The following is an 18,566-nucleotide window of genomic DNA, read 5'->3' as shown; positions in this document are numbered from 1 at the left end:
ACAAAATTTAGATTTTTAATTGTAATCCTTTTAATTTTGTTCTGAAATCACCCAGAAGCTATAAGAAAAAACAGTAGCTTTTTATGTCATGCATAAAATTATGATCCTTTACAATAAAAAAGTAAAATACACTGCTCAAACAGAAAAATTGAATTCATCATTACTTTTGTCAAACCAACTTTAGTTAATTTAATTGAAATAATAATAAAGACCTCTGACGTATGTTAGACAACAGTAAGATTTTGAGTCATAGGCATATAGTTGTTAATTGAACAAAAAATATTACATATTCTCACAAAGTTTTGCAACTTAAGAAAAGGTCCCATATTTTTCTTTTCTCGTACTCACCGAGAGAAATCAAACCATCTTTGTTGCACTTTCAAAAGCAAAGCTATTACAGATGAATGAATTTTCCTTAAGCAAATGAAAATTTCGAAAAAAAAACGCTCGGATAAAAAGTAGATAATTAAATAATGTATCTCCTTATCATAACACTTTTTCCGAGATTTTGTAATGTTTAGGAGTAATCGATGAACCTGTAATAGCTGGGACCGCTCGTGAATAATTAAACAATTATAAAGTGTATAAGTTGTAATATTGTATGTAATTAGTATGATAAAGTTTAAAAAATTTCAAATAAAACATCTAAAAATTTCAAAGTATATCTTATAGATTCTGTTATAAAAATTCATTTATATTTTATCAGAATGTTTGAGATCGTTCCGACATAGTCATGTGAAATATGTAATCTAAAAAATAATTTCTACTTATTTTGAAAAAAGATATATCTTACTTCTTGGCCTTGAAAAATAAATTTATAGAAGTTAAATATTATTGCGCTTAATTTAACTGACGTATCTAGTACTGCATTACTGTTAAATTTATACAACAATTTATACTACATTGATGGGAATTATTTCAAAAATAGCGGCAACGACTTCAGAAAATCGAATTGACAACAATAATCTTTAAAAACTTATAACATTTTGAGTGAAAAGTAAAATAGAAGTGAAAAAATTATTGAAGCATTTACCCAAATAAAAAGAAAATTCAAAGTAAATTGACCTAAAATACAGATCCGTATTTTATCGTCAGAGATACTTTATTAAAATAATAATTGTCTATAGTATAATCAATTATTTACAATTAATATGTACTTTTAAAAAGTCAAATTGAGATAAAATATTTTTTAATAAAGATTAACCCTAAATCAGCAGACACCTGAACATTTCTTAATTTTATTTAATAAATAAATTATTTTTAATAACATATTTTGCTTCAATTAAACTTGTATTTTTTTTTAATTTCTACGAGTGGAAAGTTTTTTAAAAAGTTTTCGTCCTAAATATAGAAGTGTAAAAAAAAATTCTGAAAAATGTCAGGTGCAAAAATGAAATTCATCAATAATAAAGTTAAACAATACCTTACTGATGGCTGATAACTTTTTGTTTAATAAATCACGCGTGTTATTGTCTTGGGAAGCACCAGTAGATTTTTTTCTAAAACGCGTTTGATCATCAGTTTCAGATAAATCTGACAATAGTGCTGCAGGTGGAATCCTACTCGCCCACCGTTTTTTATGATATCAGCAAGTTCTTCTTGTGACTGAAAAAAAAAAAATATATATATATATATACAGTAAAGTACATTACACACTTTTGATTAAATATGTCAATACCTATGGATTTATTACAAATTCTGATAAAATCTAGATGTTGCGTAAATACCAAATGTTCGCGCCAGAACACTTGGTAAATTCGCACTCTACTGCATCAGTGGTGCTGCGACTGACGCGCACCCTGATAGTCAACTCCCCGAGGCAGATAGACGATTACGCGCCAACCGGCACAATTAATCTACACGCGGTGGCTAACTACACGTGCTCAGTATTTATAAAGTGTTCATAACGGAATTCCAATTATCCAGTGCATCTTGTACAAATCTACTCAACAACTCATCCAGGACAATTCTCCACCATCGGAAATTCAGGTACCAATTTCGTGTCCTTCATAATAATTTAATAATAATGAATTGGTTAATAATAATAATTAAAACGTAACCTCTCGATTGTTGTTATGCCGGTATCTCGGGATCATGCTTTACATACTATATAAATTATTTTACATGTTGAATCAGCATTCACAAGAGATTAAATAATATTCAGTCTTAATAATATAATACCTGCATGACTCATTAATTAAAATTGTCTTCAGTTCAAGTCGTTGTCATACCTGGATGAGGTGACGTCACTGATCACCAGGTATGCAAATAATCTTATAATCTCTTGCCTTTATTCAAGCCTCTCTTGTGACTGCTGAGTTCAGTTCGCGTTCTGACTCTCCTCCGTGCTCTTCACTCGTATCATCGCTCGTACTAACTATTGTCGCGTCATTAATAATTTTTATTGTGATAAAATAATAGATCAACAAACTCATGCAATTAATTAAATCTGAGCTCGTATTCAAATCTTGGTAAAATTGACTAACTCAACGCTCTTATTAAACCTTAAATTGATATTTGTGTATGGTGCCAACATATTGATAACTCGTCTTTATGATTATAATTACAGTACTTTCAAATACTTAATTTAATAATAATTCTCGTATTACTTAATTAAATAGTTCAAATAAATTAAGAAGTTAAATTTATGATAGTTATTAAGAGTCAAGTGTTCACTAATTTTAAACTGTGATATTTTATATAATAAACGAGAAAACCACGAATAAGTGTTTATAATTTCTTTTCAACACCCAGATCCGGTATAAATAAATATTTAATGTTAAGTTAATTTACATTTTGGTCCCTCGAGCCGGATCGGGTGTTGGAAATCGCGTAAAATGTTCACAGACTCACAATCAATCGCGTTCTGTGTTCAAATTCTAACAAAATAAATCATTATTCAGATTCATCAATCATGGGTGACGATAAGGACTCGTCAACATCTACTCCAGCGGATACTCCCCAAGAGGAAACTCCACATCATTCAAGGACGCCTATCATCCAGATCGATCATCAGAATCCCAAGCTCCCACTTGTGAATCCTGCTGATGCCAACAAGGATCACATCATCGAATCCGACACCACTGATGGCGAGAATCCCAAGGACTCGCTGCTCAGCTCGCAAGATTCCAAAAAACGTGGACGCAAGCGCTCAACAAAGGCTTGCGAACTTGATCTCAAGGTCAGTGGGCAATTGTCGAGATTGAAGCTCATCTCTGATATCGAAGCGACGGCTTCATCACTCACCACTGCTGAAGGCCTGTCGTCACTCAAGGCTCGCATGGAGGTGCTCACTCAAGAATGGCAACAGTTTTCATTAATCCATGACCATTTAGCCTCCAATGCCACTGAAGAATTTCTCCAACATCCATACATCAAGGACGGCACCTTTGATGTATCATACAGATCTTACATTGGGGCTCGCACAGCTTTAAGCACTCTCATTCATCAACTAGATGCTCCAGCTCAACCCATTCCAGCTCAACAAGTTGCACCACGAGTTCCTCATCGTGTGGCCCTGCCTCCACTGAACATCAATCACTTCTCTGGTGATTACGCCAAATGGCCAGAGTTCAGGGATATGTTCACCTCAATTGTCATCAATTGTGAAGGTCTTCAAGATGTCGAGCGTCTCCACTACCTAAAGACTCATTTAACAGGACAGGCAGCTCAATTAATAGCTAGTACACCAATGTGCAATGAGAACTTTGCAAGTGCATGGGCTGCAATTCAGAAGAGGTACGATGTTCCTCGTCTACTAGTCTCAGCACAATTGGACAAATTATTAAATTTACCAACTTTGACATCGAAGTCTGCCAAGCAGCTCTACTCAATCATCGATCAGACCCATGAAGCGATCAGTGCACTCGTCGCTCAACAAGTCAATCTTTGTGCCGGAGATTGCTACCTTCTAACTCGACTCATCATATCGAAACTGGATCGATCAACCCGAGAAGCATGGGAATTATCATTGGGATCATCAGTGGAATTTCCATCTCTCTCACAGCTTCGTCAATTCTTGACTGAACGCGCTCGAGCTCAAGAACGGTACGAGGAGAGTACCAACAAGCCTGGCGATCAACAGAGGTCAAGTCACTCCAGCTCAAGATCCACCGCCAAGGCCATCAAGGGCACAGCACACGCCCACATGGCTACTTCAAGCACTCAAGGCTCAACGGTGAGTCCAGCGTCTCATGCAGAAGGGAAAAGGACTCCAGTGGCTCAATACCCATGTGACCTGTGCAAGGGAGACCATTACGTGGTCAGGTGTGATCAATTCGGCAGGATGACACCACAAGAGCGGATTCAAGTGGTGGATCAATTCAGACTGTGTCCAAACTGCCTTGGACACCACCGAGTCGAAACATGCAAGTCTCGGTTCAGATGTAAAGTCTGTCAAGGCATTCATCACTCGATGATTCACCCAGATGGATCAATCACATCAACTTCAACCACTTCGGCTCAACAACAATAAAATACTGTGCTTCCGCACAACAATCATCAAGCTCCAGGATCATCATACTCGTTCAACACCGTTGCCCAACTTCAAGATCACCGTACTCAAGATTCAACAGATCCAGATCATCATTCATCAGTTCCAGACTCATCAACTGGTTGTGTTCCAGCTCAACATGCTGCAACGTTACTCGCAACGTGCCAAGTCAATGTCGTGACCAAGCTAAGTACTCATCCAATTCGCATATTACTAGATTCCGGTTCTGAAATCTCTTTTATTTCAGATACATTGGTACAATTATTGCATTTACGCCGCACACGTTCCAATATAGCCATTTTAGGAATCGGCTCATCAAAGGCTGGCCACACCAAGGGATGTGTGACAATTACACTAGTGTCACAACATTCAGACCAGTCACTCACGCTGCAGGTTCATATCCTAGGTGGATTAACGGCTCAATTACCAGCTACCTTAATAGTAGATGCCGATGTGGCTCAATTCTCGGATCTTACGCTCGCCGATCCAGCCTTTGCCTCTCCAGGCCCAATTGATGTCATCATTGGAGCTAACTACTATGGTCAAGTCATCACTGGAGAGATTATCAGATGCAAAGCACCTGGATTGCTCGCAAAAAATACAATTTTTGGATGGATCATCCTTGGTCCAGTCCAAGCTAACTTAACAACACCACCTAGGGCTCACCACGCTGTCTCCAATCAACATGATCAGGATCTCCAGGATCTATTATCCAGATTCTGGCTTCAAGAGGAGGTCATGTCCAATCATTCGCGCTCGCTATCACCCGACGAAGAAGCCTGTGAGGCCCACTTCAAGGATACTCATTCACGAGACAGCTCTGGCAGATACATCGTCAGATTGCCATTGATATCATCTCCAAGTCAACTAGGAGATTCATATACTGCAGCACGCCGCTGCTTACAACATCTCATGCGTCGTCTCGATCATGACACAAGACTCAAGACACTTTACATGCAATTCATGAAGGAGTACCAAGATCTCAATCACATGCAGCCTGCAGTTTTACAATCATCAGCAACTCAGTACTTCCTACCTCATCATGGGGTACTGAAGGAAGACAACAATTCAAGCAAGATCCGTGTGGTTTTCAATGGCTCAAAACCAACCAGCTCAGGACTCTCACTCAACGACATCATGCATACTGGGCCGAAGTTACAAGTCAACATCTTTGATGTGCTTATCACATCAAGAAAACATCGGTTCATCTTCATCACAGACGTTACCAAGATGTATCGACAGATACAAGTCCATGAAGATGATCAAGATCTTCAACAAATTCTCTGGTTCGACAAACAAGGAAACATCATCCCATTCAGGCTCACCACCGTCACATACGGCACAAAAGCAGCTCCTTACCTTGCCGTTCGAGCCCTACTCCAGCTCGTAGAAGATGAAGGACATCGGTTCCCATTAGCAATCACACCACTCACGAAAGGTCGCTATGTTGATGACATCTCCGGCGGCGCAGACGACTTCACATCACTTCAAGCAGTTGCTGATGACACTGAACGTCTCTGCACGGCGGGCGGCTTTCCACTCGCAAAATGGGCAAGCAATCATCGCAAATTACGTCAACTCAATCGTGCGGAAGCGATTACACAATACAAAATTGAGGATCCAGAAGTCAGCACCAAGATTTTGGGGATGTACTGGTCTTCACACAGAGATCAATTTTTATTTAAGCATTCACCATCGTGCACCACTCAACCTTGCACGAAACGTGCAATATTATCAGAGATTGCTCAAATATTCGATCCACTGGGATTCCTATCACCAATCATTATTCAAGCTAAGATGTTTATGCAGGAACTCTGGCTTGTGAAACTCGGCTGGGACACTCCACTGTCAGCTGATCTTTGGCATAAGTGGATATCATTCAAGAAACAACTCAACATGATCAACATCATCAAGATTCCCAGATGGATCCACTCGTCCACGACTTCAACTCTAGAAATCCATGGATTCTCCGATGCATCGCAATTGGCGATGGCGGCAGTAGTATTCATCAAGGTCCTACCAGCAGATCATTCCCAAGAAGCAAAGGTTACGCTGCTTTGCTCCAAGACCAAGGTGGCACCGTTAAAACATTTAACTATTCCACGCTTGGAACTCACCGCTGCTCACATGTTGGCAAAACTAGTCAAGCATTGCCAGACAACTCTTGAATATACTCAAGTACCGACATACTTATGGACCGACTCGTCAATCACACTCACGTGGATACACTCACATCCGTCTCGTTGGAAAGACTTTGTCAGGAATCGGGTGTCATTTATTCAAGATCTAGTTCCAGATGGCCACTGGAAGTTTGTCCCTGGCACGGAAAATCCAGCAGATTGTGCAACTCGAGGCTTGACAACAGCTCAACTCAAGGATCATCGACTATGGTGGTCTGGCCCACCATGGCTACTCAGAGATTCATCGTCCTGGCCAACCAGCCCAATTCACCTCGATGCAGATGGTCAACTAGAAGAACGTCCAATCAAGGCATTCTACGTTTCAGCTCAGCCCTTGGAATCAACATGGAAAATCATGGAACGCCCAATCCCGTTGCTGCGCATGCTCAGAGTCACAGCAATATGTTGGAGAGTGCGCGACATGATCCAGCGCAAACCAAACTCAACTTTGATCCATCCAATCACGTCTCAAGAAATCAACCTAGCACTTCAATTCTGCATCAAGGAAACTCAGCGAGTTCACTTTCATTCTGAGCTCCAACTACTCGCAAAACAAGCATCATGGCCTAAGGATCACCCGTTTGCCCGATTGGTTGCCTTTCAAGACACCGATGGCATCATTCGTGTAGGAGGGAGGCTGGAAAATGCTCCAGACTCTGATCAACCAAAAGCACCCTGCAATTTTACCTCGTGATGCTGCTCTGACTCGGCTCATCATCTCTGATGCTCATCAGCGTACCATGCATGGTGGAACTCAACTCACCCTAGCATGCACTCGTCAACGATATTGGATCATCGGTGGACGTCAACCTGTTCGCTCACACATTCTCAAATGTCTCGTCTGTGCTCGACATCGAGGTGTTCGAGCTCAACAATTAATGGGACAGCTACCAGCTCAACGTGTCACTCCATCCCCACCATTCTCACATACAGGAGTTGATTACGCTGGTCCAGTATCAATTAAATCTTGGAAAGGAAGAGGATCAAAGGTGTACAAAGGCTGGATCTGTGTGTTCGTCTGCTTGACTACTTCAGCAGTCCATCTGGATCTCGTCAGTGATTATTCATCATCAGGATTCATCGCAGCTCTCAGACGATTCATCCATCGTCGAGGTGTCTGCACATCACTCTACAGCGACTGTGGGACAACGTTTCAAGGCGCATACTCAGAAATCAAACGACTCTTCGTCCAAGGAACTCAGGAATCAAGAGATCTACTCGATTGGGCCACAGTACATCAGATTACATGGCATTTCAATCCACCAGCAGCTCCTCACATGGGTGGAAAGTGGGAGGCAGCTGTGAAATCACTGAAACACCATCTAACTCGAACCATTGGAGAATCATCATTCACGTTTGAGGAATTTACAACTCTTCTGACACAGGTGGAGGCGATTCTCAACTCACGACCCATGGAGGCTCTTTCAGATGACCCTCAGGATCTATCATCACTCACTCCAGGTCATTTTCTCATCGGAAGACCACTCAACGCCATCATTGAACCTTCACTCATCGACACGGATGTCTCAAGGCTATCCAGATGGCAGTTCATTCAACAACGTGTTCAACATTTTTGGAGACACTGGTCCAACAGCTATATCCAACGTCAATTGGCCCGTACCAAGTGGCACCAGGCTCGCCATGACATTCAACTCGGCTCACTAGTCCTGCTCACGGATGAACGAACTCCTCCAACACAGTGGCCACTAGCCAAGGTAATTGCTCTGCACCCTGGAAAGGACAATCTGACCAGAGTGGTAACCATTCAAACGGTCAATGCCACTCTCACTCGACCAATCTCCAAGCTCGCACTCCTGCCACTTGCTCCAGAGCCAGATGCCTAGGACATCTCCAATCGTTTCACCAATCCAATGGATCAATCAAGGACTCAATCAGCAACCCTGTTCCTGATGGCGGGCGGAATGTTGCGTAAATACCAAATGTTCGCGCCAGAACACTTGGTAAATTCGCACTCTACTGCATCAGTGGTGCTGCGACTGACGCGCACCCTGATAGTCAACTCCCCGAGGCAGATAGACGATTACGCGCCAACCGGCACAATTAATCTACACGCGGTGGCTAACTACACGTGCTCAGTATTTATAAAGTGTTCATAACGGAATTCCAATTATCCAGTGCATCTTGTACAAATCTACTCAACAACTCATCCAGGACAATTCTCCACCATCGGAAATTCAGGTACCAATTTCGTGTCCTTCATAATAATTTAATAATAATGAATTGGTTAATAATAATAATTAAAACGTAACCTCTCGATTGTTGTTATGCCGGTATCTCGGGATCATGCTTTACATACTATATAAATTATTTTACATGTTGAATCAGCATTCACAAGAGATTAAATAATATTCAGTCTTAATAATATAATACCTGCATGACTCATTAATTAAAATTGTCTTCAGTTCAAGTCGTTGTCATACCTGGATGAGGTGACGTCACTGATCACCAGGTATGCAAATAATCTTATAATCTCTTGCCTTTATTCAAGCCTCTCTTGTGACTGCTGAGTTCAGTTCGCGTTCTGACTCTCCTCCGTGCTCTTCACTCGTATCATCGCTCGTACTAACTATTGTCGCGTCATTAATAATTTTTATTGTGATAAAATAATAGATCAACAAACTCATGCAATTAATTAAATCTGAGCTCGTATTCAAATCTTGGTAAAATTGACTAACTCAACGCTCTTATTAAACCTTAAATTGATATTTGTGTATGGTGCCAACATATTGATAACTCGTCTTTATGATTATAATTACAGTACTTTCAAATACTTAATTTAATAATAATTCTCGTATTACTTAATTAAATAGTTCAAATAAATTAAGAAGTTAAATTTATGATAGTTATTAAGAGTCAAGTGTTCACTAATTTTAAACTGTGATATTTTATATAATAAACGAGAAAACCACGAATAAGTGTTTATAATTTCTTATCAACACCCAGATCCGGTATAAATAAATATTTAATGTTAAGTTAATTTACACTAGACGAAACCACTCATAAAATCAAATATACTCATAAGTTCTGCAAACGTAGATGTCAATATTTTATCAGAATTTATCATTTTTACCAAAATACTTATTGATTCTGAAAGGAGGTTTTTTTCTTTAGAAGATTCTTTAAGTTTTCTCAAAGCTAATAACACCTTCTACGATTTATTCATTTTGGACAGTTTGCTTAAAATGTTTACGTTATTGTATGTATTCTATTGTATTTGATAATTTTATAAGTTAATAGCAAAACATAAGATCGAAAAATCTTTTATGCGTCGAGAAAATGATAATGAACAATACACATTTCAAAGAGCATAGATTTTGGTTTCAATGCATTGTTAATAAAGAATTTAACATTATTTATATATTATCAATAAAACATTTGACTTAGTGTGAGTAGCACCAACCAAACACTGGTAATATTCACCTTGTATCTTAACTTGAAATATTTTATTAGGATTACTCTTCTTATATTTTGTTATTTGGTTAATTGCAACTGTGGTAAATTTACCACTGCTTATTAATTTAATATACGCATACATAAGAAAAAATTTTTTTTATCCTATAAACAATTGAATTGAAATTATATTTTAAAAGTTATTACCAAAAAACAATCAAACTATAAAATTATTGTGTAGCACAATGAATGTAAAAAAAACAAAGAAACATGAAAAAGGTTCAAACGCGTCAACCCCTTACAGAACTCAAGTGACAAGTGAACACGGTTTACCACCTCAGACTTCGGGTTGCCCTAAGCACGCTCGCGTCGAGAGCGGGAAAACTTTTGATTGGTTATTGAGACTACAAACTCTCTTTGTCTTACAAATATATTTAGTATAGATTAAAGTAGTATTTTGTCCTCTATTTATATACAGCAACGCTAATATTAACATAAAACTTGCAAAAATAAAATAAGGTATGCAGTATCGAAACGATGAATAATATACGAATGACAAAGGCTAAGAATTCGACATCATTTTTTTTATTTTATTTTTGGTAATGAATTAAATAATTTTTAGTTTTTGTATGAAGTTTGAATCGTATGAATTTCGATAAAACTAAAGAAATTTTTTTTGCTTTATTTGTTCTTGCATAAAAAAAATTATAAAAAAATTAATATGGCACTCTTTACTAAATATTTACACTACTTACCTTTTATTTAGTATATTTACTACGACAGTTTATTTCTTTGGACTTTCAAAAACATCAACAAAATAAATAACATATTCATTTTAAAGTAAAAGATTGTATGAGAATATATCTCATGAAGCCCGTAGTTGTAAATACATTTTATATGCTTCGAGTTTTTACAAGTTAACTCCATTAAAATTTTCTTCGTAAATCTTATAAAACTTTTATCAGAAAATGGTCTGCATTTGTCCTCGAAATTCCTGATTTAATCTTTTGAAATTTGGAAAAAAAAACGTCTCGAGTTTTCTTATAGAAAATGATAACTATGTTTCAGCATTCTATAAGATATGACACTACATGAAAATTCTCATTTAAACTTATAAAATTCAACTGATTAAAAAAAAAAATTTTACTACTGAGATTCTATAAGTATTATATTGAACCTAATTTCTGAATAAATCTCATTGAAAATACATTTGAAATAAATTTATATAAACTTATAAAGCTAAAAATTCTTACTAAATCTCATAAATCTTCAATAGTATTCATTTATACAATCTCACAACTGATTAAATCTCAATCATTCTCATAGAAATAATGTCGGTAATTTCTGATACAAAAGTGATTTTGATCAAAACTGATAAATTCTTAAAAAAATCTGTATCAGAAAATTTTTTCGTTCTTATATACTTTTTTTTAACTTATAAATTCTGATATCAAATTCTTGATATTTTATAAGAACTTATCAGACCTTTTCCACAGGGTTTGTCTGCTAAAAAAAAATTGATTTCAATGTTTTCGTGTACCTTTACTTACACAATTTACTTTTTATTTTAGAATTATAGGCGAATTATTTTAGTTAATAAATAAATTGGAAATTTCAATACAAAAAAACTAACAACCGATCTCTGAAAATTTTGAACTTCTCAGATCATTGAGAAAATTTCTTTTCATATTTTATGTATTCATTTATATTTATGTCCTACTGAAATGATGTAACTGTACTTCTGTAAATTGTCTAAACTCATCGAACTGTCACACCTTAGAATATTTATCTTAAAAATATTTTAAATCATATTCTCACACATTTGGCCCAAAATGAATTTTAATTACTGACAATAAAGACTAAATACGAGTTTAATTTGTAAATAAACATCAAATTATTTCAAAGTATATTATTTTACTGATTTCATTGAAAACTAATTAACAGCTTCAGTTTTTATATTTACTGCACAATATAAATAAACTTATTACATATCAGTGGTATACTTCACGTAGACAATGAAAAATAGAATTGGTGAGTGAAAAATTGCGGCCAAAAAAATTGGAGCCGAGACTAAATAAAAAAACAATATACTTTTTTTTTACTTTCTAATTTATTTAACTGACTACATTTCAGTTTACTATATTTATTTTTTTATGAAAAGTCCAATAAAAATTTTTTCTACTAGTGATTGCTGCAAATAATTTATTCTGTAAGTAATAATAAATAAAATAATTGCAAAACTTTCATTATTTTTTTAGTTTTTATTGAAATGATTTAAGGTAAAAGCCCCAATAGATGATCACGTACCAGTATATGATCACTCCATGTATCTGTATATCTATATTCACAAATCTAGGTATACAAATACATGGAGTGATCATATACTGGTACATAATCATCTATTGGGGCTTTTACCTAAGATCAAGATTAAGTAGTAGTCAAGTAAAAAAATTAAAAAAACGTTACAGTAAACAAGTTTAATGAAAAAATTTAATATGAAATTTTTTTATTACTGCTAAGCAGACATTATCTTAAAATGACTTTAAATAAGTCAATGAAAATATGGGATTTCAAACTTTATTGAAGAGTTTTTGAAACAATTAATCCATTATTGTAATTAAATTGATTTATAAATTTTATGAGAAAATTAATAGTACCGAGAGGAATGGTATAGACGTAGATAACTGTATTTTTTTGAGAAAATTAATAGTATCGAGGAGGATAGTATTGAGGTGGATAACCGTATGTGGGATTGTAAGCCATGGGTGGATATTGAGGGAACTATGGCGTCGGGTATTGTGGAATTGGTGGCATCTGGTACTGCGGAACTGCTGACGTCGGGTACTGCGGAACTGGTGGCACTTGGTACTGCGGAACTGGAGGCATCGTGTACGAAGGAACTGATGGCGTAGGAGCCGGAGGAACTGGTAATACATGACAGTCAAGAACAGATGGCACACCATAATGAGGTTGAACAGGGTAGTAATGACGATAGCCGAAGAAGGAAGGAACATATTGAGACGACGGACACGGTGCACCTTTAGGCTTGCTTTCAAGTGGTAAAGAATTTGGCATAGTTTCTCGATGATCCTTTTTTTCGATCTGTTTTTTTTTTTTTTCATTTCCTCTTCGTGAATTTTCATCTCAGTCTGAGTTTGAAAAATCTCTATACTATGATTAAAACGCCTTAGAGTTTTAATGTACCGATTTGATAAGTTTAGTGGTTTAAACGGCAATGGCGGAATAGCTGCAGGTTTCTGATTCGCTGGTAGATGAACTTGATCTACTGGGCGACCTTTTCGCAACGGCGCATTTGACGCTTGCTCTTGTGGCTAAGGTGCATTGTCACCATTATCTTGTTGCGGTGGTCCTTGTCCTTGAGGCTGCACGGGAGGCGGCGGTGGAAGTTGCACTTGCTCTTGCTGTTGAAGTGCATTGCCACCATGATCTTGTTGCGGTGGCCCTTGTCCTTGAGGCCGCACTGGAGGTGGCAGTGGAAGCAGCACTTGCTCTTGCAGCTGAAGTGCATTGCCACCATGAGATCGTTGCGGTGGTCCTTGTCCTTGAGGCCGCACTGGAGGTGCGGGTGGAAGCAGCACTTGCTCTTGCTGCTGAAGTACATTGCCACCATGAGCTTGTTGCGGTGGTCCTTGTCCTTGAGGCCGCACTGGAGGTGCGTGTGGAAGCAGCACTTGCTCTTGCTGCTGAAGTGCATTGCCACCATGAGCTTGTTGCGGTGGCGGATTAGTGTGAGGAGATTGCCTTAGTTGTTGAGTTGACGGACGAGGAACACTTATTTGACATTTTCCACGCCCTTAAACAAAAATTATAATTATAATAATGAAAATATTTTGATTTATAGCATAAAATGTTAATTTAATTACTTTTTCTTTTCCTACTATAAGGGTTAATTCAGACACAGCTTCCTGTAACAGAAAATAATATTTATTAAAACTCAAAATTGTTATTGTCGTTATTCGATTATTTTTATTATTATTATTATTATTATTATTTTTAATTAACAATTATTATTGTTATTTTTTTTTTCTTCATGACCTATTATGTATATATAAATTAAAGTTTTTTTCATGCCTACTGGTCAAGTGACTAGTGAACCTTATTCAAGCCAAGCGATGGACATTCCATCTGCACTATTGGTCGAGAGACATTCTCTCTTTGCATTAGTTCTATGGGGTCCATCGAACTTGAATACTAGTAAAGCTGGAAGTTTTGTGATATCTGTTCGAGTTGTAAAGATGTTAAACAAATGAAAGAAAATGGAAGAAACTACATGAGAGCAAATATAAACTTTGAAAAAATGAATGGGGTAGGTTACCAAGCCAGGAATCGAGCCTGGATCTCCCTGATAACATGTCAGGAGCTCTACCAGTTAAGCTACCGGGCCCCTTCCACCATCCACCTTTCTCAGTCCATTCTTATACTCTCAATACTTTACTTACTTTTCCCTTCTTTTTATTCTCCCCACCCAAACTACGTACTACGATGGTATTGTAGTAATTATTGAGGCGCTATTACAAAAGAAAAAAAAAAATAAATAATTTTTAATTTGTAATAGCGCCTCAATAATTACTACAATACCATCGTAGTACGTAGTTTGGGTGGGGAGAATAAAAAGAAGGGAAAAGTAAGTAAAGTATCGAGAGTATAAGAATGGACTGAGAAAGGTGGAAAGTGGAAGGGGCCCGGTAGCTTAACTGGTAGAGCTCCTGACATGTTATCAGGGAGATCCAGGTTCGATTTCTAGCTTGGTAACCTACCCCATTCATTTTTTCAAAGTTTATATTTGCTCTCATGTAGTTTCTTTCATTTTCTTTCATTTGTTTAACATCTTTACAACTCGAACAGATATCACAAAACTTCCAACTTTACTAGTATTCAAGTTCGATGGACCCCATAGAACTAATGCAAAGAGAGAATGTCTCTCGACCAATAGTGCAGATGGAATTTCCATCGCTTGGCTTGAATAAGGTTCACTAGTCACTTGAACAGTAGGCATGAAAAAAACTTTAATTATTTTTAATTTTGACTATAAACATTAATTATAACTATTATTTTTACTGTAATGCAAATAATTATTGTTTTACTACTTGACGTTATTTAACGGTGAATAAATTTCAAGAATTATAACAGCAGGCAATGAAAATAAGTATTATCAATACGTTATTAAAATTTCTTCTTACGAAAATCAATCAATAAATCACCTAATCTGCCAATTATAAAAATTATATAATCTTTTTTAATGGAAATGTGACATACGTTGTTCGCAACGCACCCTCAAATATTTGCAAATTTTTGTATTAGCTCCTAAGAAATGATTATTTTTACTTTTAATTTTAGTATAATTCACCATACTCTGTAAGTCTGTATAAGAGATATCTGGCCCATCTTCCCCACGATTTGATGACGCTCACACGAGTTACCCGGATCTCTTTGTATCTATCAGAATTTAACGACTTTGTTTTTCTAACTTTCAAATTTGTAATATGGTGAAGTCACCATCACGTTTTCCGCTTAAAATCGTAAAAGTAAGACCTATAAGGCAATAGTTCAAACTACGCATAGGTTTATCCGGGTTTCGAAAAATCTAGAAACGCGATGACGCTTGTTTTCGACAAAATACCCTTGAGATCCCTTTCATTTTTCTGATTTAATTTCCCGATGAGTCCCATACAATCACCGATGTTGCTAACCCTATATAAATCGCCCGAAAATCATTTTCAGGCAGTTGATTTTCGACCAGGATACCACTGGTTAGCTCCGCGTCGATCGGCTCCGGGCAAAATAATTCTTCGGAAGCACAAAAACTCCGTAATATACGATTCAGTGCCTTGCTCGTGGTTAGGTTACACTTAGTAACACTAACGAGGTAAATTCATCGGTCATTCGATACATTGCCATAATTATATTCCAATTTTCTTTTGTTTTATTAATTTCCGTCATTGAGCGTTGACTTTTCCCGCGTAAATCGCGAAGTGTATTTTCCGCCGAAGAGCGTCGATTAGTTATAAGTTATTTTACAGCGTACAGTCGCGAAGAAACATTTATTTCCGCTAAAAGCATCGATAATATTTAAATTCATTATCTCAATTACTTAACTTCTCCGTGATACACGAGATACGGTGATTCGGTAGTGAACAATACCCATAGAAGGTGAAAGTCCAATAAAACTTGGGCCACTCTTAAAGAGCAGACTTCCAGGGTAAGCGTACAAAACAGATTTTCTAAAACTTATCTTTTACATCTAATGCTTATGTTCATCTTTATGACTATTTTTATTTACTATTTATAAACCCAAATTTGTAACCCGCTAACTGGTTTGTCTCAATAAACTCAAATAACAGAATAAATTCTTTGTATTTTGAGTTAAATTATATAATAAAATAAAATAAGATCTCCATTACAAGATAGAATTACGATTGAACAATAGAATAGGTTACTCGTGACCGAAGTCAGCAAGGATCTATCATCCTTACTCTCTCTAAGTTCACACTTAGAGATAACTTTCGAGCTTGTGTACCGCTCCACACTCCAACGCAATTTTTAATTTAGCTCGCGAACAGACAAGTGATAACGTTCGGATATTTGAGATTTCTATTTCATAATCCTTGCGCCCATCACTCACTACGTTCGTGACAGAAATTTTTCTTTAATTAAAAGAAAAATCAAATGAAGCGACGTAGTAATAAAGTAATAACGGTAGACGCAGTTTATGTCACTTTACATCACTTGACCACCAGAGGGAAACTCACAAAAAATTTTTTTCTTACAAATAAGAATTTATGATTATTATTTTATCTGTGCAATTATAAACTAAAAATATTGGTCGGGATTATACCAATCTTTTTTTTGATTATTTTTTAAATTATCAACTAAAACTAAACAATAATTTCTATAAGATTGCATTGTTTTATTATTTCTCTTGTATCCAACGTGTATACGCATGTGTATATCATTAGATCGAATAATTGTTTTTATATAATATTCATGGATACGTGTAACTCAATGAACTACACTCAAATGTATTATCTTACCCACTGAATATTATTTATTTGTAAAATGAACAAGTAGAATCTCAAAATTTGTCCGTTATGCATGTGAAAAAAGTTGATGTTGAATGTAAAATGTCAAAATAAATGTTTAAATAAAAATTATACTATATTCCTTATGTATAAAAAATATATATTAGAATAATATCTCTAACTGCCTATCATTATGGTAATTTTTAATTCAAATATTTTAAGAGATTCCCTTCTTTGACTGAACCGAACATCATAAAGAATTACAATAAAAATATATCAATTATTTAAAATCTAGGTTGCTAAATTCTTAAAAATTGATTAATTTTGGATTTTTCTACTTTATTTGGAATAAAAATAAAACTAAGCCATTTTTAATCATTTAGATTTTTATTATTTTTTATTGTCGAATAATTTAGTATGTTTAACGTTAATTTTTATGCCAATACACTGATAATTAAAATAATTGAAGTAAAATAAAAAGACCAACTTTTCATAAAATAAGACAATATTTTATTAAATATTTTAAGAATTAATTTATTTAAAAAAAAAAAAAAATTTACATTTATTACAATTTTCATATAATAACAATGAATTAGTTTTTAAAAAATTTAAGAAAATATGTCAATAACTTGAAAAGGAAAGTTATTTTCAAAGTTGACTAAAATTTTAATTGCGGAGCGTTCAACATTTTCTTGAAATTTTTTATCTGATGATTACCATAAATAATAGCTCAGCTTCTTTGTAGTTCCACTTGATAATTTTCTGTGATTTCCGTCTGTCTACGAAACGTTACAAATAATTCCAGTTACCTGTGAACTGCAGTCAGACTAGAACTAGACTCGTTGAAACTTCTGCCACCTAGAAAAATTAAAATCATAAATCAAATCATGATAATCAAACGCAGTTCTTAGAAAAAGTTAAAATAAAATCAAATTACTTTGTAAAAAATTGCTCTGATAATATGGACATTATTAGCGTGAAAGTCATTCAACATTGGAGTAGTCAGGTGTCACATAAATCAATTTTTCATTTGGAAACTAGTTTGCATAGAAATTTTCATGCAGGTCAATAGGAAGTTTTTGTTCAAACAGGGTAGAAATTAAGCTGCATAACTTTTTAAACAGATAGCTCGAAGTGTTCAAGTTACAGAAATACAAGTCGAAAGCTTCTGTGTACTTGCGGATAATTGCTAATCCAAACTGGAATTGCTTAGCGTAATGCCTAATCTCTTATTTCGTTGTTTTGACTTTCATCCACGTAGGAAGACCTAACATCGATTCTCGATGCTACGCATCACTTGCACGCACCGTTGATCACGCTGTTGTGGATCCTAAAGATCAATGACTTCCTCCCTGGTTTTTATCCCGGGGTGTGCCAAAATTCATTTTTCGGGATGAATCTTTTAAAAGTGGAATTTTGAGTCCTGCTTGTAACAGGAGCTCT

At 35.9% G+C, this 18,566-nt stretch overlaps 5 protein-coding genes across 5 annotated transcripts in view; 3 read left to right on the top strand and 2 right to left on the bottom strand.

The window, feature by feature from the left end:
- Window positions 1–1,714: 1,714 nt before the first annotated feature.
- LOC123261720 lies at window positions 1,715–4,478 on the top strand. Its single transcript, XM_044723498.1, has 2 exons — window positions 1,715–1,989; window positions 2,904–4,478. Exon 2 carries the CDS (start codon window positions 2,915–2,917, stop codon window positions 4,472–4,474), a length of 1,560 nt encoding a protein of 519 aa, XP_044579433.1. The 5' UTR covers window positions 1,715–1,989; window positions 2,904–2,914; the 3' UTR covers window positions 4,475–4,478.
- Window positions 4,479–4,631: 153 nt separating this feature from the next.
- Window positions 4,632–7,366, top strand: LOC123261376. Its single transcript, XM_044722970.1, has 2 exons — window positions 4,632–4,641; window positions 4,740–7,366. Exons 1-2 carry the CDS (start codon window positions 4,632–4,634, stop codon window positions 7,364–7,366), a joined length of 2,637 nt encoding a protein of 878 aa, XP_044578905.1.
- LOC123261727 lies at window positions 7,342–17,616 on the top strand. Its single transcript, XM_044723502.1, has 2 exons — window positions 7,342–8,687; window positions 17,605–17,616. The coding sequence occupies exon 1, from the start codon at window positions 7,413–7,415 to the stop codon at window positions 8,514–8,516; it is 1,104 nt and encodes a 367-aa protein (XP_044579437.1). The 5' UTR covers window positions 7,342–7,412; the 3' UTR covers window positions 8,517–8,687; window positions 17,605–17,616.
- Window positions 12,695–18,566, bottom strand: part of LOC123261717 (potassium voltage-gated channel protein Shaker) — a 1,350,734-nt gene continuing 1,344,862 nt past the window's right edge. The window contains exons 9-10 of the transcript XR_006508736.1: window positions 13,968–14,009; window positions 12,695–13,897 (exon numbers count right to left, since the gene is read on the bottom strand). The gene's annotated coding sequence lies outside the window, so the exon portion shown is untranslated. The remainder of the gene's footprint in view (window positions 13,898–13,967; window positions 14,010–18,566) is intronic.
- LOC123261375 (basic salivary proline-rich protein 2-like) lies at window positions 13,416–15,100 on the bottom strand. Its single transcript, XM_044722969.1, has 2 exons — window positions 14,974–15,100; window positions 13,416–13,897 (listed from the first exon to the last, which is right to left on the bottom strand). Exons 1-2 carry the CDS (start codon window positions 15,098–15,100, stop codon window positions 13,416–13,418), a joined length of 609 nt encoding a protein of 202 aa, XP_044578904.1.

Source organism: Cotesia glomerata, linkage group LG3, assembly GCF_020080835.1.
Source record: "Cotesia glomerata isolate CgM1 linkage group LG3, MPM_Cglom_v2.3, whole genome shotgun sequence".
Taxonomy (NCBI): Eukaryota; Metazoa; Arthropoda; class Insecta; order Hymenoptera; family Braconidae; genus Cotesia; species Cotesia glomerata.
Note: the sequence above shows the minus strand (reverse complement) of the source record. Positions and strands in the feature narration are given on the sequence as shown.